Consider the following 15013-nt stretch of genomic DNA (forward strand, 5'->3'; position numbering starts at 1 on the left):
TCTGAAGAGCATCTCGGAGGGTTTGACTTGCACCAGGGGCCACACAAATGCGCTCACCCAGCTCTGGGAGGGGGGGGGGGGTCACTCCTGTCTTTTGGAAGGGTGGTGGGCACGCCTGCCTGGACTGAACATTGTTGGTTTGTAGGACAGATCTTATCTCAGACCAGGAAAAGGAAAGCAGGTGCGAGGTCAATGACCACAGTATGGTAACTATGTTTCCTGATATTATCTTATCAGATCAGATTCCAAGTATTGTATAAGACACCAAAGAAAAATCTACTAGCAATCAATGTACAGTAAACAGGTTATTTATTCAGTTATTAGACTCATATGTTATAAGGATATTCTGTAACAAAAGCATTATTGGGATGACAAGAAACATGACATCTTATTTCTGTCATCATCATCAATAGTGTGAATCTCAAACAACTTTACATTCTGCTTGTTCGTTATTCAGAACACCTATGAAGTTAAACAAGTTCAGCTGGGCTTCATGAGAGAGAAGATAACCACAAAGCTAACCACAAAAGAGAGATGGAAACCAACAGGAAGACTTCGATGAGTGTATTGTCCTCTCGCTTCCGGAATGGAATAAGTTCTAGAACAGAACCAGAACACCTCCCTCTGCCATCATTCCAGTTGGCAGAGGGTGATGGTAGCACCGACCCCAGACCAGAACCTGAAGCCAGGGTAAAGGGCTCCAGTGAACTGGGTGTGCAGGGCATGGATGAGATGGGCCTGATTGTTGTTGACCTGGTAGAAGGCCAGGAGGCCCTCTTGCTGGTCCAGATACACACCCACCCGCCGGGCCCTGGGCGCACCCAGCATGGTCTCTGTGCCAGCGTGCCACAGAGCAAAGCCAGAGCCCGACCAGTACAAAGCCCAGGACTGGAGGTTGTGGCCAAGCCGGCTGCTGTCGTCAGAGCTCTTCCTGTCTATCTCCCTGTAGGTCACACCCACGGTTACCTGGGAGAGGTGGGGATTGGAGGGGAGGTGGGGGGCGTGAAAAATTGAGGATCACAGAGATGTCACTCAAGCCAATTAACTGAGCATAGATCAGGCAATGATCAACAGCATGAATGTCGACTCAAGACAAGCCATTTTACCCCAGGACCAACATACTGTGTTCTAACAATATGCTACCTTTTGACCGGTCCACTCAACCTCCCAGTAGTATGGACTTCCTGCCAGCGCCTCTCTGCCCAGGATCTGCCTCCAGAACAGGAAACGGTCAGGGTGGTCCGCATGGTTCTGCTTCTCCCCCCGCAGTGTGACCTTGCGATCCCCGTCCGACAGGCGCAGGTGGCGATTCGCCGTGTTAGGGTCAAAGGTCGGATCAAAACGAACTGTTGAGAGGGTGTTCGGCGGGAGAGAGAGAAAGAAAGAGAGGGAAAAGGGGGTCAGGGACAGTATGAAAGAGATAAAGAAGGGAGGATTGAGGACAGAGAGAAAGAGAGAAGGGAGAGATTGGTCTTTTTACAGTAAATATCAGCCTTCCAAGGGCAGGGAGGTGTGGTTGATGCTGAACCGTTTCACCAAGTTGCCAAGTGATAAGAGAGGACACCTACTGCCCCCTACAGGGAGAGGACTGAACACCCTGGGAGACACTCCCCCTTCGCTCTCTACTCAACTGCCTCACATCCAATACATTTACTATTAGGGATCAAACTGTCTGTCTGTAGTGCTTCACATAGATATAACAAGAAGTGTAAGATGGTCATGTCTTGGCAGCATGTTTACAGAGAGAGAGAGAGAGAGAGAGAGAGAGAGAGAGAGAGAGAGAGAGAGAGAGAGAGAGAGAGAGAGAGAGAGAGAGAGAGAGAGAGAGAGAGAGATGATCTCACATTTGAGCATGTCTTCCCTGGTCTTGGGTTCCAGGTTCACCAGTCCTACAGTGGTGACAGAAGGGGCTGCAAACCACAACCAGACAACAGCTGTTTCATGAAATACAATCATGTCTGTTTCACAATCTGGATGACTATATTATACAACTCACATCCTTTCACTTGAATAAAAGGAATACATGATTGTATACACGAACATCTGAACATGCTGTAACACTGTTTATACTGTGTCCCAGCATGTTAGGTCATCCTGAGCAGGGTTAATGTCGATGAGAACAGTTCTATGTACCCTGAGGTTGCAGAGGGGCAGGAGAGGTGGAGAAGGAGCGTGCTGCCCTCGCTACTGAAGTTCCTAAAATAACAGTACATAAGAATAATGTTGAGGAATGTATTCATGTATTGATATATACATACCATAGGTCAACATTAATAGACTTGTGTGACAAAACCTATAGTACCAGTGTGTGTTCTTACTTTGAGGTCGAGGGGGAGGGAGAGGTGGGGGGTCGGTCGTCATTTCATAGACTAGAGAAACAAAAGGAAAAAAGCAACTACATGAACACAGCCACACACACACACAGCCACATACACACATCTCAGTGTTAGAGGTAATGTATCTGTCTCTATTAAACAGTACCTGTGTTGATTTTAGAAGCAGGCACTGTGGAAGTCCCTGCACAGATAAATACAGTTAAACAGCATTGTTGACAGTCTATGTATGTGTGTGTGTGTGTGTGTGTGTGTGTGTGTGTGTGTGTGTGTGTGTGTGTGTGTGTGTGTGTGTGTGTGTGTGTGTGTGTGTGTGTGTGTGTATGTGTATACTGTATGTTCACCTGTGTTTGGGGAAGCTAAGACAGTGTTGTCAACATAGGACCCGTTCCCTGTGTCCGCAGCCTCCCCATTGGCCAACACACCCACTGACACATCATTCACTAGAGAGGAGTATTGAGAAAACACGGATTGGCATTGAAGGCTGCAACATAACAATGACGCCACCTTCTGGAAGAATGGAACACAACAGCTAAGACGTGCATGTGACTGCACAGGCGTCTTTGTCGGAGCTGTGTTGTTGACGGAACAGACCTGCTCTGAAGATCTTGGCCAGGCTTTTTTTACAGAGGTCCTGCAGCGCTTCTCTCAGCTCTGTCAGGGTGGAGCTGACCCCCTCCACCACTGCCTCGCCCCCCAGGACAGACCCTGCTCTGGGGCCCTCAGGGCCCAATGGCTCCAGGGTCAGGAAGTTCTGCAGAGGGGGCGGAAAATAAAAAGAGGTGGAGGATGAGGAGACATCCCTCTCCATCCCCTTTATTCTAAACCTGAATCACTGTAGCATACTGATCTTGTCCATGTACCAGGAATGGATCTACATACACACTCACACGTTACCTTGAGGAAGCAGATGTGATCCTCCATGCCTGCCAGTCTGGCCAGCTCCTGCTCCTTCCAGCGGAGCTGTGCCACCTCCTGCTCCATGCTCTGGATCTGCCCCTCCGCCCGGCTGCCCAGGGTCGACTCATGGGCACTCAGGAGCTCACCCACCTGGGTGCCCACCTGCCCCACACTCTGCTGCAGCTCTGCAAAGACATCCACCCCCTCCTTCTGGAGGGCCTGGAATGAGGCCTGGGGGGAGAGGGAGGGAAGGTGGGAAGGGAGGGGTGTTGTTATGGAGGGGTAAGAGAAACAATGAGGAAAAGAGGGGGAGAGAGATAAAGGGTGAGCAAGAGATAAAGTCGGACATAACCGATACGTAAGTATCTAACCATGCTCTTCTTACTTTGTGGAGACGAGCTCTCTGTGGGAGTTCCTTCAGCTCCATTTCTGTCTCCTTTATCCTCCTCTGGGTTTCTGCCTGCATCTGGGCCAGCTCTTGCTACACACACACACACACACACACACACACACACACACACGCACACACACACACACGCACACACACGCACACACACACACACGCACACACACACACACACGCACACACACACACACACGCACACACACACACGCACACACACACACGCACACACAATTAGAGCTCAATTCAACTGGATATAGTGACAACTACAGTATTTTACAGTCCACATGTTTTTCTACATAGATACGCATGTATTACAAGTACCTGAATGTGAACCATCATAGGTCACATTAGCAAGTCAAGAAGCTGCCTTACACTACATAAACGGACAGTTTGACACACAGGCATGTGAGGCAGATTACAGGGAGTTTAACAGGGGTCGGATAGTGCAGTCAGATTCTTGAGGCGGTTATACCAGTGCTACAAGAATTTTTACTTATGAGACTACAACATCATGGTGTTCCTACTACGGCTGCCTGGTCCCATACCAGTCTCTCCTGCCTTGCTTCCTCCGGCCGGACCACCCTGTGTCCCTGGTGTCCACGGTGACAACACTCGTCGCAAACACACTCCTTGTCGTCCTGGCAGTACAATTCCATGGGCCTGTGGTGCTGCGGGCAGGGCCTGGGGGCAACGGTGGGCAGTTGGGGGTACACGCTCCCGTGGCGGGCAGGTCGAGGGCCTGAGCCTGGGCCCGTGTTTGGGAGCACCTCCAGATAGATGGGCATGGATGGTGGGGCGGAGGAGAGGGTCAGGTAGGGGCTCTCCTGGTTCTCTTTCGGGGTCCAGAGCTTCTCAATGGCCTCCACCAGCATGGTGGTCCTGGCCAGGGAGGGCCGAGGGCTGAAGGCCTGCCTACACTGGGGGCAGCTGTACTGGCCTTGCGTGCTTCCCCGGTCCCAGTGCCTCTGGATGCAGGCCAGGCAGTATGAGTGTCCACAGGGCAGAGTGGCTGGGTCCTTGAGGGTCTCCAGGCAGACGGAACAAACAAACATCTCCTCGGGCCAGGCAGAGGCCATGGTGCTGGGGTAGAAGAAGCTGGAGGGTTCCTGCTGGACAGTCCTTGAAGCAGATAGACAACCAGACTCACTGTTGGTACCAGAAGGGATGACAAACTCAGGAGTGAACTTGAGGTGTCACCTCAACAGGCAAGGCTTGGGGTGGGACTGGGCAAACTGGTAGGGCAGGTGAGGAGTTTCCACATTTCTGAGAGTGATGTCACATGGTTGCAGAAAGGGATGGCTCTCTATAGAGGAGGAACAGTTGGAAGGCTGATGGACAGGTTTCTGCTGTTAGGTTCTTTCCACAGGGATGACATCATGATAAATAACCTGATTAGAGTAATTGCGCAATAGACACCTCCCATTTCCAGTGAAAACAAAGATAACAAAACAAACGTGTTTTAGTTTTACCATATCAATGCATTTCACCTAGGCTAGTGTGAAATGCTTTGTTAATTTATTTAGGATAATTGAATCACGGAATAAACAGTAGTGTTGTTAAATTTGTTGTTTTGAAATGTTTGTGTTAGTTAAATGGGCGTTTGTAGCCTACCAGGGAGGGAGGGGGCATCATCATCGTTTGTGAGGGCAAAAGTAAAGCGTTCAGCGCCATATTCAGTAGGGGCAAGTTACCGGCGGGCAGTACCGATGTTGAAGGTGAGTGTCACCCAGTACAGTATGGAACTCTGTGTTCCACGTTTTCGTGAATTTGGCATGATGTTTTCACTTGGGTTTAAATAGTCTAACATTAATTCCCTGTTATCAATAAGTAAGATTTAGAAAGCACATGCTTCAGTCATTGTCCTTTCACTTACCAGTTGCATGTTAAAGCTGCTAACGTTAGCAGCTAGTTCTAGCTGTGTCAGAGTAGCAACGCTTTAGTACAGTAATGTATGCCGACAGTGGATTTGACAGCTGGACAAGGGAAGCAAATTTAGCCTGCTAAAGTTAGGCTAGCTGCTCGCTAGATACACTAAGCTAGCGTGATTTGTGATCAGTCACCAGTGCTATATTTTTCCGGTTATTGCAATAAACGGAATGGTTGTCTGCTAAGGTAATGGATTGAAATTAGTTTGATCATCGAATATCTCATAAGCAGCTTGACGGCAATATACTGGTAATACTGGGCCAGCTAGAGCTAACTATTTAGTCAAGTCATTAACCTAGCTTTCTAGCTATACACTACAGTCAGCTAGTAGGCGAAGTCAGCTACCTGGTAGGATTTTGGACTTGAACTCGGGGAAATACAGAAAGTAGCTTGCTATAGTATAAGTAGGGCAGAACGGGTAGAACCGTCTTACGGTTCGGCTCGTAACTTTAGCTAGCTTCACTTGTATTATGCAACTGTAAGACTTGCTAGTTAGCTTAGTTTGCTGAGTCAATTTGTAAAGACCATGGATTGGAAGGGACGGAAACCAACTACATTTCACGTACTCACCAATGATACCAACTTCACATTGCATGCAACAGGTGCCCTCCGCCTCCGTAGCAGGTTGGGAGTCGCGAGGTGTGCAGGTCCATCTTCCTATACACTAGATCCAGTCATGTTCTACACAGGGTTTTGAGCTCATGGTACAGCCATAGTTAGTTAGATAGTTTTGACCCAATGTGGGATCCACAAATTGTCTAGTAATTGATCTACATCGTCTTCTTCTAGAATGTTCAGGAGTCCTCAGATCCTGACCCTGACATGCCCCCTCAGGACCCCCCGGCCTCTGCTGCTCAGGGTGAGAGACCCTGCCTCGCCTGAGGCTCCCTCTCTCATGGCCAGGAGGGGGGTCTCTACCTGCCAGGCATATGGACGGATGAAGAGGAGAGAGGAGACTTCATCCCTCAATTCTAAATCTTTTTCACCAAGCTCAGACTGTGAACGTTTCCACATCACCACCAAACCTTCAGATCCCCTCCCTCCAGAAGCTGGTTCTTCATACCTGCCTCAGGACTTGGTTAAAGATCCCCCCTGCCAGTTTGGAGTCTGGGGTACAACTCTATGTGAACACTCAAAACAAAACCCTGACTGTTCAAATGACGTCCAGTGCCTTCACTACAACAGAAGGCCAGCAGACGATAGTCCTCAACCATTCACACCCGACTCTGTAATATCCAGTATTAGACTGAAATCGCACAGTCCCTTTCAAAGCCGTCCTTTTCCCAAACACACTTCCCTCAAACCGCTGCTTGTTTCCTCTGTACCTCAACCATGGACAATGGAGCTCCAGAGGGCGCTCCTCTCCAGCCCCCTCACCCCCCGCCTGTCCTTCCCCCAGACCAGAGCAATCCACCTGGCTGCTGCCCGCAAGGAGGCAGCCCTGAGGGAGTGCCTGTCCCTGGAGAACGAGGAGCGGTGTCGCCAGAGCCTGGGGGCCAACCTGGGTCTGTACGAGGGGGAGAGGGTCCGGAAGGGAGGCCAGGGCCAGGGGCGCTGGGCGTCTGTGCTGGTGTCTCTGTGCTCTGTTGAGGGCCAGCCAGCCTTCCTGTTCACCCTCAGGTCCAGCACACTTAAGGGCAGACACAAGGGAGACGTGAGGTAGGCCAAACATTGTCTCCTGAATAACTTCTCCATATTGAGCTGTTTCTAACCCCAGTGTTACCATTCATATAACATCATGGTGTCCGGGCAAGGTGGAGTTTTACGAGTGCGTGTGTGTGTGTAGTTTTGCAGGTGGCAAAGGGGACCCGTCGGACCGGGACGTGGTCGACACAGCACTGAGGGAAGCAAGAGAGGAACTTGGTGTTACCGTGACAACAGATAGTGTGTGGGGTGTGCTTCAGCCGCTCAGAGACATGGTTAGTAGACCCACCCACCCACAATTCAACAGAGGTTCAAATATGTGGTTCCTTACCTCAAACATTCCCCTCCAATGTGTCTGAAGGCTTAAAGGGATCGTAACAGATTTGCTTAAGATTTCCATTTCGTCCAATGACCTGTGTTGGGGTTGTTTGTTTTGATGTGTTCCCAGTCAGGGATGATGATCGCTCCTGTAGTGGCCAACCTCGGGCCCCTGGAGGCCTTGTCTTTCAAGCCCAACCCTGGAGAGGTACCACTCGCTCCCTCCATAGGACCTACTGTCATAGCTCTGCTTGGCCCACATTCACTCATTCTCTATGCAACCGAGACAGGAGTAATGATAGCTGATTGAAATGAGCTGAAGATGAATATACATAGAGGATAAATCAAGGCTGCCCAACCAGAGATATTTCTTGTCCCGTGTTAATTCAAACCCCTAACCCTTTTCTAATATCTAGACAAGCTGATTCCCTTTTTGTTACAACTAGGGTTGAAGTGACAACCTACTTAAAGATAGAGCAGATGTGGTAGAGCTCCTGAACTAGATTCATGTTTATACCCAACATCTGGGTGGGGTGTCATAAGAGGACTATGTCGAGTCAGTGTGTATGTTCTATGTATGTTTTAGGTGGAGGAGATCTTCACCCTATCCGTGTGTCACGTCTGCAGCCCAGAGAACCGGGGCTACACACACTTCCGCACTGGGGATCGCTACGGTTACACACTCCCGGTGTTCCGTAACGGGAAGCACCGCGTCTGGGGCCTCACCGCCGTCGCCCTCGACCACGCCCTCAAACTCATCCTGCCGCCATAACCATTGGTCTGCACTGTCCAATCAGAACAGGTCTTGATATAAAAGCACATATAACTATGTACAATTAGGAATTTAGGGATTAATTATTATTTGAAATGTACAGTATCATGGTTGGGATACATTTTCCGTTCAGTATTATATTCATGTTGATTCAAACCTAATGCATGAAGTGAATTGAATTCTTAAAAAATAATTCATGGAAAACAATGGACTGTTATATAATTCAAACTGAATTGGAATTGAGCCTTAAACTGACCAATCAGGATGTCTTGGGTTCAGTGTACCATACCACTTTCACACAGTTTGGTAATTTGGGATAACAGATACATACTACAGCCCGGTCAAAAACAAACTGATTTCTCTCCCACTTACCTTGTGTGCAGTTGTCGTCCTACATTACCTCACCTCGGTTCAGCTCGTCCATACTTGCATACACACTGCTGTCAGTGGGCTGTCCATCAACGCAATAAAGACACATTTCAACCGTTTATGTCTATTCTGTTTGTATTATGATTCAGATGAAAGCATGGTTTGATGACCAGATAGTTTGCTTAATCACACATTAATCTATTGAGTTTGATCTGCTACTTGCATACCTTCCGATTAACACAAAGCCTATTTCTATACACTTAAGCACCAGTTTGCTATACAGGATACAGAAAGCTCATCTGACCACATAGAGATTGAGAATATTGTGGATGTTCCTCCAGAAGGCTTAATCGAGCTGCGAGTCAGACCCTGCAGGCCTCAGGTCCATTCAGCTTCATGAGGGAAGTGTTTCATTCCTGTGCCCGGGTGAAGAGAATATGGTTCTTTTCATGCTACAATCCTAAAAGACTCGAGTTTCTGTGTTTACAAATGTTGCCATATCCATGTTCTCCTTTTCAGTGGATGTCGATGTGGCTTCAAGTCACTCCCATGTTTAAGCAAGCAAGTACAAACAGTGTATCCATGTTGAAGTTTGGTTGTGTAGATGTTGTCTCCATGTTCTAGTATACCAGGATAATGTTCCTCCAGGACATGGATGTGCCCCAGGGTGGGGTCTGTCTCAGGGTATGGATGTGCCCCAGGCTGGGGTCTGTCTCAGGGTATGGATGTGCCCCAGGGTGGGGTCTGTCTCAGGGTATGGATGTGCCCCAGGGTGGGGTCTGTCTCAGGGTATGGATGTGCCCCAGGCTGGGGTCTGTCTCAGGGTATGGATGTGCCCCAGGGTGGGGTCTGTCTCAGGGTATGGATGTGCCCCAGGCTGGGGTCTGTCTCAGGGTATGGATGTGCCCCAGGGTGGGGTCTGTCTCAGGGTATGGATGTGCCCCAGGGTGGGGTCTGTCAGGGTATGGATGTGCCCCAGGGTGGGGTCTGTCTCAGGGTATGGATGTGCCCCAGGGTGGGGTCTGTCTCAGGGTATGGATGTGCCCCAGGGTGGGGTCTGTCAGGGTATGGATGTGCCCCAGGGTGGGGTCTGTCTCGGTATGGATGTGCCCCAGGGTGGGGTCTGTCTCAGGGTATGGATGTGCCCCAGGGTGGGGTCTGTCTCAGGGTATGGATGTGCCCCAGGGTGGGGTCTGTCTCAGGGTATGGATGTGCCCCAGGCTGTGGGCTGTCTCAGGGTATGGATGTGCCCCAGGGTGGGGTCTGTCTCAGGGTATGGATGTGCCCCAGGGTGGGGTCTGTCTCAGGGTATGGAGCACTCCATGGGGTTGTGTGAGTCTGGGAGCAGGTGGCAGTTGAAGGGCCAGCTGAAGGAGAGCAGGTCCAGGGCCTGGCTGCACTGCTGCTCTGCTGAGGAGCATACAGAGCGGCAGGGCTGTAAGACCCCCCCCTGGGGGCTGCACTGGGGAAGGAACATCCCACACACCAGCCTGCGCAGGGGTTCAAAACAAGCCAACTCCATCAGCACCTGAGGGTAACACACATACATAAATGCATACATATATACACACGCACACACAGATATGTACAAACAAAATATGTGTATTCTACATTACTACACATACACACTACACTACTAGACTACCATACACTACGATTGTGAATGGCTGTGTGACGGTATTTGTGTGTGTATCACCTTGTACTGCCGCAGCAGTGTAGCGGCCTCTCGCTGGTCGGCGATGGAGAGCCAGATGTTGGGGAAGGAGGTGAGGTTGTAGCTCAGGCCCTCACACAGCTCCACCTCGATGGGCTCACACGACGAGGCTTGGGGGGTGAAGGTGGAGTGTTTATAAGTGTCTGCATGTGTGTGTTGAGTGGAGGGTTGGTGGACTGTACTACTTACTGAAGGAAGGGTAGGTGGAGTGTACTACTAACTGAAGGAAGGGTAGGTGGAGTGTACTACTTACTGAAGGAAGGGTAGGTGGAGTGTACTACTTACTGAAGGAAGGGTAGGTGGAGTGTACTACTTACTGAAGGGAGGGTAGGTGGAGTGTACTACTTACTGAAGGAAGGGTAGGTGGAGTGTACTACTTACTGAAGGAAGGGTAGGTGGAGTGTACTACTTACTGAAGGAAGGGTAGGTGGAGTGTACTACTTACTGAAGGAAGGGTAGGTGGAGTGTACTACTTACTGAAGGAAGGGTAGGTGGAGTGTACTACTTACTGAAGGGAGGGTAGGTGGAGTGTACTACTTACTGAAGGGAGGGTAGGTGGAGTGTACTACTTACTGAAGGAAGGGTAGGTGGAGTGTACTACTAACTGAAGGAAGGGTAGGTGGAGTGTACTACTTACTGAAGGAAGGGTAGGTGGAGTGTACTACTTACTGAAGGGAGGGTAGGTGGAGTGTACTACTTACTGAAGGGAGGGTAGGTGGAGTGTACTACTTACTGAAGGAAGGGTAGGTGGAGTGTACTACTTACTGAAGGAAGGGTAGGTGGAGTGTACTACTTACTGAAGGGAGGGTAGGTGGAGTGTACTACTTACTGAAGGAAGGGTAGGTGGAGTGTACTACTTACTGAAGGGAGGGTAGGTGGAGTGTACTACTTACTGAAGGAAGGGTAGGTGGAGTGTACTACTTACTGAAGGAAGGGTAGGTGGAGTGTACTACTAACTGAAGGGAGGGTAGGTGGAGTGTACTACTTACTGAAGGAAGGGTAGGTGGAGTGTACTACTTACTGAAGGAAGGGTAGGTGGAGTGTACTACTTACTGAAGGGAGGGTAGGTGGAGTGTACTACTTACTGAAGGGAGGGTAGGTGGAGTTGTCACAGCCCAGCTCGTCAGCTCCATCGGCACAATCTGTCCAGCCGTCACACAGCCACTCCTGCTGCAGACACTCCCCACTGCTGCAGGCAAACTGGCTGGGGCCACACGTCCCTGACACACACACACACCTCTACATCAGTGTGTGATCCCCAGGCTGTGGAAGAACCAGTACTGCTAGTACTTCGGGCTTGTAATCAGAAGGTTGCCAGTTCGATTGACGTTGTGTCCTTGGGCAAGGCACTTCACCCTACTTGCCTCGGGGAATGTCCCTGTACTTACTGTAAGTCGCTCTGGATAAGAGCGTCCGCTAAATGACTAAATGTAAATGTAAATGTACTGTGGACTGTGACTCACTCTCAGACAAGGATATAGACTGGTAGGAGCAGTTAAAGCCACTGTCGGCCACGCCCTCGTCCGCCACGAACACTACGGTCATCTGGGGCCCAGAGGAAGTGAGGTCCGGAGGGAGGCTGGTGCCACAGTACCTGACAGAGGGGAGGAGATGGGAGGCTTCAGTGGCTGTTTGCCAAGGCCAGGTCAGACGTTACACAGGTGAGAGTTCAGAGATTGGGACTGTAGAAGCCTGAGCCAGCTTAGAGGACCTAAGCCTGCAGAATTTAGGTACCCAACCTGAGCCTGTTTCCTCACCGTCCCAGCACTCTGCCAGCTCCAGTGTCGCTGCTGTCATGGACCTCCACGTAGTCAAACTCACACACGTCCTGGGTCTCCAGGCTGAAGTTACGGAAGCTCAGTCTGATCACGTGACCCTCCTCCACAGAGATACGCCACGTACATAACTGACGGGGAAAGATATGGAGAAAGATACTGTGTGTTTGTAATGGTTCCCCCCTAAGCCCCATGCACTAAGGGCATGTTCCACTAGCACCACCTACCTGTTGATGGGGGTAAGGCTTGGGGTGGTTTGGACTGGATAAAGTACCGGAGGGTCCACTCTTCTGCCCCCCACACTCTGTACAACCACATAAGAGTAATGAGAGCACATGCACACACATACACACACACACAGACACACACACTATCTGTACTGTTGGATATACAGACAGACAAGTGCTTTATCTCTTTAAAAAGCATCTATACACACACACATCCTCACCCTTGTGCTTGTGGCTGCAGTTGGCCTCATCAGTGTGGTCGAGACAGTTGGACTGTCCGTCACACACAGACACAGGCAGGAGACAGCGGCCATGGTCACACATTAACTCCTCTCTAGAGCAGCTCTCTGAGAACACACACACACACATATGAATGCAGCCACGCACACACACACACAATAACACTCGTACACACGCAAGCATTTTTCAAGCAAAATAGCACACACATAGCATACACACACAAACTGTACCCACTGTGCTCTGGTGAGATGGCGCGGTACTGTGCGCTGAATCCGGCGCCCCCAATGCTGCCGTCAGAGCGGAAGCTGACCCACACCGTGCTGCTGTTGGTGTTGACTGTAGGGGGCGCTACATTCCCACAGAACCTGGGGAGCAGTGACACACGGATGACCTCTGACCTTTACTACACACTGGGACTATGTACGTTAAAGGTCAAGGCTAGGTAAGGAACCTGGGGATCACAGAAGCTCTCACCTTTCGACCTCTGACCCTTACAACATGCCGGGACAAATTAGGATCAACCATAATGAGGATGACGACGACTGTCGTTTTACGTTCTGATGACCTCATCTGTTGTGAGACCACGTGACCCACCTGGTGACCAGGTTCTGCTCTGTCTCTTCCTGGACCTCCAGCCAATCGAAGAGGCAGGGGGAGGGGCCTTCCACTGTCAGAGAGGAGACGTGGATCTGGACCAGTGAGGGAGGGGCCACCTGGATCATCCACACACAAAGACTGTCTGGAGGGTAGTACCCAGGGTGGTTGGGGGAGCTGAAACTGCCCTCTGGATCTGTCAACACACCCCCACACCCTAGAGAGGAGAGAAGACCATTTGTCTCGGACGTCTGTCACGTGGAACGGCATCTATCTCATCTTTACTCACGTGTCTCAGGTGTGGGGTGTCTGGTCATCGGCGGCACTGCTGTGCCCTTAAGGCTGGTGTTGCTAGGCATTGTGGGTAGGCTGCTGGGTGCTCCGTCCATAGTCAGCTGGTCCAGGGGATTGGGTGGCACGGCAACTCCTTCTATTGTCTGATCCTTCAACTCTGCAGGACAGATGAACACTCCTCCCTGTGATCCTCACCATCGGCATTGCGTTTGGATGATTGATTGATCATTTTGATTAATCGTTTTGATTGATAGGTTGATTGTTTGTTTGATTGTGTGAGTGTGTACATATATGTTTGTGTGCGTGTGTGTGTGGGCCTCACGTGTGAGGATGAGCACCAGGGCCAGGCCCACAGCAGCCATGAGGAGCAGAGCTGCAGCAGACACCACCACCATCCCCCAGCTGCACCAGGTAGCACGCAGACGCATCACACACACCCCAAACAAACTCTGGCCTGGGACACACACACACACATACACACACATAAACATGCACACACATACACAAACAAGCAGAGAAGAGAAGATAGTGTCAGGAAAAGCATGGTTTTGGTATACAGAAACATTGGCACCAAATGTTAGATTTACTGTAGAACAGTGATGAGGTCACAGCGTGACTCACTGGCAGCGGGCTGTTTGATTGGCTCTGGGGTGGGGGTGTTCCTGAACCCATCCACTCGGTCATCGCGCTCCCCCTCAAGCTCAAAGGCAGGGTTGGAGAATACGTTCTAGGATGTAACAACAAATGCAGAATCATGGAAACTCTAAAAACTCTTTGCAGCAACAAGAAGAAAACTTGAACTGTTTCTGCCCCGGCTAGAATCCCAGATATAAGATGTTTTTCATCGTACTGTCATGTTCTATCTGTGTTTGAAGGTTGTATCTCTCTCACCTTATATATGTCAGGTGGCTCAGGGGAGTAGATGGACACTTCAGTTTGGTCTGTCATTCTTGGCTATAGTTCAGTTTCAGGTCTCCGGGAAAACATGAGAGTCCAGCTGGAAGCCTTTTCTCAGCAGACAATCAAAGTATGTGAGAATGTTTATTGGTGCGCGAGAAAGGTGAGAAGCTCACCTTGGTTTGCTCCAACATCCTTCAGTCTGCAGTCTGATCACTCACTCCACCAGAGAAGAATCTGAGGCCTTCAAGACCCCAGAACACCACAATCTCTATGACCGCCAATGGGGGGGGGAAAGTTACGGTAATCCTCGACAAGCCCACAAAACAATGTTTACTCCACAAAACTTGAGGGTCCAGGGTAGCAGTGAGTTCAGTGTTGGTTTCTCTCCTCTCCCAGGGTTCAGGTGCTCCCAGAGCCAGCCTGCCAGGATACGGCGGAAAGGTGTAGACGTGTTGGCGGCTGTTCTTGTTTTGCTGACGGTGAGTAATTTGTTACAAAAGGGTTCTAGAACCCCCTTCATGGTGTTCCACAAAGCCAAGTCAGCTGAGAGGACTGAGCTGTGAGCAGGGAGCCGGGGGGGGGGGGGGGGGGGGGGAGGTTG

The 15013-nt window shown here is 50.2% G+C and overlaps 3 protein-coding genes across 4 annotated transcripts; 1 reads left to right on the forward strand and 2 right to left on the reverse strand.

Moving 5' to 3' along the window:
- Positions 1-323: 323 nt before the first annotated feature.
- Positions 324-4848, reverse strand: ftr86 (finTRIM family, member 86). The gene is made up of 11 exons (XM_067246550.1): positions 4185-4848; positions 3619-3714; positions 3231-3464; positions 2928-3087; positions 2678-2776; positions 2482-2517; positions 2319-2369; positions 2134-2196; positions 1845-1910; positions 1144-1346; positions 324-966 (listed from the first exon to the last, which is right to left on the reverse strand). Exons 1-11 carry the CDS (start codon positions 4713-4715, stop codon positions 631-633), a joined length of 1875 nt encoding a protein of 624 aa, XP_067102651.1. The 5' UTR covers positions 4716-4848; the 3' UTR covers positions 324-630.
- A 370-nt stretch (positions 4849-5218) lies between these two features.
- Positions 5219-8787, forward strand: nudt8 (nudix hydrolase 8). Of its 2 annotated transcripts, XM_067246336.1 has the most exons (5): positions 5220-5354; positions 6355-7224; positions 7352-7484; positions 7658-7735; positions 8114-8787. In XM_067246336.1, exons 2-5 carry the CDS (start codon positions 6356-6358, stop codon positions 8297-8299), a joined length of 1266 nt encoding a protein of 421 aa, XP_067102437.1. In that variant the 5' UTR covers positions 5220-5354; position 6355; the 3' UTR covers positions 8300-8787. The 2 variants fall into 2 exon arrangements, with proteins under 2 accessions (XP_067102438.1, XP_067102437.1); XM_067246337.1 differs by lacking the exon at positions 7658-7735 and having other exon boundaries at positions 5219-5354.
- Positions 8788-9971: 1184 nt separating this feature from the next.
- mfrp (membrane frizzled-related protein) lies at positions 9972-14460 on the reverse strand. The gene is given in 12 exon segments (XM_067246936.1): positions 9972-10196; positions 10365-10492; positions 11468-11602; positions 11846-11976; positions 12140-12288; positions 12385-12461; positions 12606-12731; positions 12859-12989; positions 13219-13669; positions 13835-13966; positions 14134-14239; positions 14404-14460. Coding segments are annotated over 12 exon segments (1848 nt in total).
- Positions 14461-15013: the final 553 nt, after the last annotated feature.

The sequence above is a fragment of the Osmerus mordax genome, chromosome 11, assembly GCF_038355195.1.
Source record: "Osmerus mordax isolate fOsmMor3 chromosome 11, fOsmMor3.pri, whole genome shotgun sequence".
NCBI classification, from domain to species: Eukaryota; Metazoa; Chordata; class Actinopteri; order Osmeriformes; family Osmeridae; genus Osmerus; species Osmerus mordax.